General features: G+C 41.8%; 1 protein-coding gene across 1 annotated transcript; it reads right to left on the bottom strand.

The window, feature by feature from the left end:
* Positions 1–571: 571 nt before the first annotated feature.
* Positions 572–4914, bottom strand: LOC129564449 (allergen Bos d 2-like). Its single transcript, XM_055438449.2, has 6 exons — positions 4781–4914; positions 3942–4081; positions 3685–3752; positions 2426–2533; positions 1010–1111; positions 572–843 (listed from the first exon to the last, which is right to left on the bottom strand). Exons 1-6 carry the CDS (start codon positions 4859–4861, stop codon positions 827–829), a joined length of 516 nt encoding a protein of 171 aa, XP_055294424.2. The 5' UTR covers positions 4862–4914; the 3' UTR covers positions 572–826.
* Between the last annotated feature and the right edge of the window lie 1438 nt (positions 4915–6352).

Raw genomic sequence — 6352 nt, 5'->3', positions numbered from 1 at the left:
TCAGCATTTCACGGTTGAGTCTAGAGCAGTGTGAGTGTTTAGATATTTAAATCTAAACTTGTATAATCCCTAGTCTTTACCATGTGTCAAGGTAAAGAGTTTTGTGTTCCTATTCCTTTTTAAAACTAATTTTTATTGACAGGCAGTTGATGTGCAATATTGTGTTAGTTTCACGTGTGGAGCAACATGATCGTTTAGGCATTTTTGTTGTTGTTGTCTAGGCACCAATCCTGTGCCACACTTTTGTGTTCCTATGGACTTTAACCTGCCAGACTCCTCTGTCCATTGGATTTCCCAGGCAAGAATACTTGAGTGGGTTGCCATTTCCAACTCCCGGAAATCTTCCCAACCCAGGGCTCAAACCCAGATTTCCTGCATTGGCAGGTGGATTCTTTACCCCTGAACCACCAGGAAGCTCTCAGTTAAACATGCATGTATATATAACCAGAAGTGTGTATCTCTCCATCCAAGCTCCTAGTATATCCCTGTCCCCATTTTCTCTTTAGGAACCATCAAGTTTTTTTGGACCGTGAGCCTGGTTCTCTTTTGTAAATAGTACATTTGTGCCATACCTTTTGGTTCCACATGAAAGTGATATCAAACTTGCCTTTCTTTTCCTTACTTCCCTTAGCATGATCATCTCTAGATGTGCCCTTGTTGCTGCAAATGGCATTATTTCCTTCTTTGACATAGTTGAGTAATATAGTCCCTTGGGTATATATCCCATGATTAAAGTGGTATGCCCCAGAACAAAGTCTTACCTTAGGAAGAAAACTCAGTGTTGTATATGTCGTGATTCTACTCACCCAGAGGAGGCTGTCAGATCTTATTTAGGACAGTCGTCTGTGAAAGAGAGGAAAGAGTGGAAAAATAATCATTGGCCTGCCTCCCTTTGAAGGGATTATTTCATAGCAGCCTTTGTAAAGATGACTCTGTGAACAGGAAATGTGAATCGAGCATCCTCATGATGTGGTTTCATTTCGGATCCCTGTTGTCCTCCTGGCTTTACCTGTCTCAGTGAGGTCTTCGATATTTTCTGGTGGAATCCCCTTTTTTTCCGTCAGTTCCTCATACTGCTGACTTTCTTCTTGAGTGACACTGTCTCCTTTGGCTGGGTTCAGTAGCAAAGAAGGCAGAAGAGGGGTGCGTTAGAATCCTTGGTAGCTTACAGAGTGTCACCCAGCTCCTGTGTGCAGTGTCTAGTCGGTCTCACCATCACCATGGCCCTCTGCCATCACCGAAACCCTGCTCTCCAGGAAACTGTCTACAGAGCTGTGCACACCAGGTCTTCAGATGTTCAGGGGATAGAGTCCATGTGGTTAACATTTTATCACATTCCAGTTCTTACAACTACTGTGTGAACTACAGACCATTCACCTCTGAGCCTATGCATCTCCAAGTCAGACGCAAGCTGGAATGGCACATCGGAGAAGGTCCTGGTGGGTCCTGAGACTCAGATATCCTTCCGAGTCTAACTCCGACCTGTCCACATTGTCTGCATCCTAGAATTCCGACTCTGGGATTTTCCTCAACCTTAATCTATTAAGACGTATAGAGACCAACACTGACTCAATGGACAGGAGTTTGATCCCACGCTGGGAAATAGTGGAAGGCAGAGCAACTCTGCAGGCTGCACTCCATGGAGCCATTATCAGTCAGAGACCACTTATGACTGAACAGCAATGTTGAAATGAATGGGGGATACATTTTTTCGAGTTCTCATCAGGCACTCTAATCTCATCACAAATGCAATTCAGAGATAAAATCAGGCTTTGTCATCCTCAGAGACCTGACTGCAGCCCCACCCACCCCCATATGGATATAATATCAGAAGGGTAAAGGGTCGTGTAAAATGCACCTTGTGGTTGGCTGGTTGTGAGAAAGATTGACATGACTAACCACGCTGCTTCTGAAAGATGCTTTATGATCCAGAGGTGATTTGCATAGGTTTGGGTTCAGGTTTCCAGAGGTGTTTTATTGATTGTGGCAAAAAAAAAAAAAAAAAAAAAAAAACCATTTGTATTCAAGAGGAAGCTGTCATGTCCAGGACCTGCGAGTCTCTGAACTCAAATTCTAACCTTGTTCACTTTCGTGTCCAATCCTGGCAACTCCAATATATGATATTTATCAAGAAATCTGTGGAGCATCCTGGAATATTTCATTGCACCTCCTGGGAAAGTGTATCTATTTTTTTTTTAATGTCATCCAATAGAATCCCCAGTGGATGCATTTCTTAAGTTTTGTAGTAGACAACCTTTCTGCAACCCCTGGATCATGGCGCATGAAGTCTGAATTCTCCCATGTGAACTCAGGTCTGCTCTAGTCTGCTTAATAAATATAAGGTGTTCATGCACTTCTGTCCTTAAATGAAAGAATGATAATATGAACACTGTTAATTTGCTCAGAATAAGCTTCAAAAACATACCAAGGAGGTGAGTCACTTTCGTAGTCTTCTCACCATCAGAGTTTTCAGCGTACAGTACCAATGCATTCTCTGATACAGGAATCACTTCGAAAATGTTTGAACCCACATCTGTGACAGGAAAAAAATATCAAATCTCAAAGTGATTAAGTCCTTTACATTTGGACATGTCATATTCTTCACATGCTATCATCAATCCTCGCTTCTTTAGTGAGATGCCACCGTCTCACTGGCATTTCTTGTGGTCTGTAGTTAGAACCTGTTGGAACACTTAGTGAACTTGGAAAGCTTTCTCCACACACCCCTCATCTTAAGACAGTGAAGACTTCCAGTCTTTAGACCAAAGAGTCTGTGAACGATTGCAAAGTTGCTCTTCCCAACTATAGTAAGTGTTGGACCTCAGTCATCTCATATGAACTCACCAGAGCTGACTGTGAGAATTTCAGGATTTTTTTGACCAAATTCACTAGTACAGTCATGATTACAAAGATATTCTGTGAATTTAAGGAAATTATATGAAAATAAATCTTAATAGATAAAAAAAAATTATCTTCTGGTAGAGAGGTATTCAAAGAGGTTGAAATGAAGGTATCGCCAAATGTTAGAGATATATACTCTGGAATGTTTGCTAATTAGGTCCTGTGTCCAATGTCCGCAGATGAAATTTTTTGAAAAAGTGCCTCTGACCAGGATTAGGCTGTTCCATTGTACATTTTCCCCATGAGAATCAAATGAGTACTTTTCATTATCTAACATTACAATATTGGTATTTGAGGTTATTTTTTAATATTGAAACTATGGAGGTCGAGGTCTGTGCCAGTGCCCCTTTTGATTTCAAATTGGGTAAAACTTAGTGTGAAATTTTTTTATTTTCATTTTAAGTATTCCTATACTTATCTATAAGATTTAAATGAATCAGGTTCTGCTTCTTCAACATGCTAAGAAAACACTTTTCCTGTTTAAAGGATTTCTTCAGTTAAAGAAAATTTGATCTTGACAGGTAAATAAGGGACTTTTCAGGTGGCTCAGCAACAAGGAATCCGTTTACTATAGCTGGAGATGCAGGAGACTTGAGCTCGATCCCTGGGTCAGGGAGGTACCGGAGGAGGAAATGACAACTCACTCCAGTATTCTTGCCTGCAGCATCCCATGGACAGAGGAGCCTGTTGAGCTAGAGTCTATGGTGTCACAAGAGTCAGACACAGCTGAGCATCTAACATGCTTGGGAAGACGCACACAATGGGTAGAGCTCCCGTACTCACATCCTACGTGATAAATATCCCCTTCTCTCTCTGCAACTACATTGATTAATGTGCATTCCTCGGGAGACCTGAAAAACAGATAAGATGTTCCTTTGCCAGCATCTGTTCCCCAGAGCTTGAGGGCAGCCTTCCATTGATAGAGTTCACACACTGATCTTCACAACTATGCCTCACACCATTCATTGCACGTTGTCGACCGGAGCCCATGGCAGCACTCAGCAGTCTCATTGTTCTCACTTTAGGCAGATTGTACTTACTTGGCATAAAATTCAACGGATAGCTCGGAACAGCCGTCACTACATTTAAGCCGACGAATGTATACCGTCAGGGGCCCTCCTTCCTCAATCTTCTCCTTGTTATCTGCAGCCGTGAGAATGTGGTGCCAGTCTCCTGTAATCTAAGAAGGAAGGTCTCCATGAACATCACTCAGTCTTTTCACTGGGTTCTCACCAATACCCAACCCAGTCTTTGGCTCTGCATTTACCTCAGAAGAGGTGAAAATTCAATCTTCTAAGCAAAGTAGGATTCTATCCAATGCCTTGCAGAATAACATGAAAGAATCGCTCATATTCGAGCAGAAAGCATAGAGTTTGAGTTTCTTAAAATAGCTAAAAGAGCAACATTAAGACCTTGACCGTTCATCGATCCCTAAAGGATAGCATGGTAGGCTTCCCCCCCACCCCCGCCTGACACACACACACACAGAGTAAGAAGTTAAAACATAAAAGGTGCCAGGAGCAGAAAGACAGAGGGTTGTATTATGCACATGTAGTAGGCTGCAGTCCGTGGGATCGCTAAGGGTCAGACACGACTGAGCGACTTCACTTTCACACATTGGAGAAGGAAATGGCAACCCACTTCAGTGTTCTTGCCTGGAGAATCCCAGGGATGGGGGAGCCTGGTGGGCTTCCAACTATGGGGTCACACAGAGTCGGACACGACTGAAGTGACTCAGCAGCAGCAGCAGCAGCAGCAGATAGGTACACTATGGCTTATCTATGCAGTTTGCTCATACATATAAAGAAGGTGGTCTCTCTCTCTCTCACACACACACACAGAACCCAGGACTTCTATGAGATCCGCTGAATGTGGGTACCTGCGAGGGGTCTAGCTCAGTTGGAGCTTCCTGGGCAGCACACACCAGACCAAGGATAAGAGTCAGGAACACAGGCTTCATCTTGTGACTCTTGCGGTCCTTCTGTACAGAAGCTCAGGCTGTCTCAGCCGTTGGGGCAGCTGTGAATTGGTCCCACTTCTTATAGGATGCCTCTCTTGGTGGAATACATAATGATCCAACAGTGGTTAATCACAGGAGCTTGGTTACACAGACTTCATCTTCTGACATCCTGGTTGGCAGCTGAGCTTTTGTTTGCAATCTTTGGATTTTATAGAGGGATTAATTTTAAGGAAAGTTTACGTAGACCTCGACATTTGCCTTCATAATAAATGGGAAATCAGAGGACATACGAAGGTAATTCAAGGACACTGATACTTAGATTCTTTTATATCCTCAGGTTCCAAAATGGGACAAACAGTCCAAGACTCAGAGCTCTAACTCCCGTGTTATTTATTTAGCATTGAAGAGGTCAGTTTAAGCTTATGTTCTACAACTAAAGACAGTACTGTCTGGCTTAAAAGATTCCTTCTTTACCAGGAATTTGTTGTCACGGCATCCTTCAGAGGAGTCTATACTTTTTTGGTTGTTGTTTTGAAATGGAAGTATAGTGAGTGTAGAATATTACAGAAGTTAGTGATGTACTACATATTGATTCGTAATTTCTGTATACTCCTTTGATAGGTTTAAAATATAGGCTTTATTCCCCATGGTGTACCAGATATCTTTGTACACTGTTTTCTTTATGTATAGTAGTTTGTACCTCTTACTCCCCAGCTGTTACCTTAACCGTAACCCACTGCCCACACTAACCACTAGTTTATTTTCTGTACCTCTGGATTTGCTGCTTTTTGGTTACACTCCCTAGTTTGTTTTATTTTTTAGATTTGACATATAAGTGATATCATACAGCCTTTGTCTTTGCTCACCTTTGTTCACTTCACCAAGTACTGTCATCCATGTTGCTGCAAATGGCAAGATTTCAACATTTTTTATGGTTGTGTAGTTTCTTCGAGGCCTGGCAGAGAATTTCCTCTGCTCCATCCTTGCCTGGAGTCTGTGTCGTCAGTCACGTTCTTTTTAGAGACTGTAATAAGTGTGTGATGGTATCTAGTTACGGTTGTAATTTCCATTTCCTGAATGAATGCAGAGATCAGGTTACCACTTGTCTGTTTTCTTTGGTGTCTCTCCAAGGCATTTGTTCATTACTGATGAATGATTTCTTAATTTTTTTACGAAGTTTGAAGGATTTTTATTTTATTATTTTCTTTAAATTTTAATTTAATTTATTTATTTTAATTGGAGGCTAATTACTTTACAATGTTTTATTGGTTTTGCCATACATTGACATGAACCCACCCTGGGTGTACATGTGTTCCCCATCTTGAACCCCACCCTCCCACCTCCCTCCCCATAGGGTCCCTCTGAAAGAGACACAGATGTATAGAACAGTCTTTTGAAGGCTTTTTATATATTCTGCATACCAGTCCCTTTTCAGATAAAAGTAAAGTAGGTCGTTCAATGGTGTCTGAGTTTTCGCAACTCCATGGGCTG

The sequence above is a fragment of the Moschus berezovskii genome, chromosome X (genome assembly GCF_049115385.1).
Source record: "Moschus berezovskii isolate FMDL1 chromosome X, NW_MosBer_1.0, whole genome shotgun sequence".
Classification (NCBI taxonomy): domain Eukaryota; kingdom Metazoa; phylum Chordata; class Mammalia; order Artiodactyla; family Moschidae; genus Moschus; species Moschus berezovskii.
Note: the sequence above shows the minus strand (reverse complement) of the source record. Positions and strands in the feature narration are given on the sequence as shown.

Excerpts from the sequence above, each read along its gene's own strand:
- LOC129564449 (XM_055438449.2), bottom strand. The coding sequence starts at position 4,861 with ATGAAGCCTGTGTTCCTGACTCTTATCCTTGGTCTGGTGTGTGCTGCC. Across the intron at positions 4,082-4,780 it reads CTGAGCTAGACCCCTCGCAG|ATTACAGGAGACTGGCACCA; the intron begins GTACCCACATTC and ends CTTCCTTCTTAG. Across the intron at positions 1,112-2,425 it reads GAAAGTGACTCACCTCCTTG|CCAAAGGAGACAGTGTCACT; the intron begins GTATGTTTTTGA and ends TACTGAACCCAG.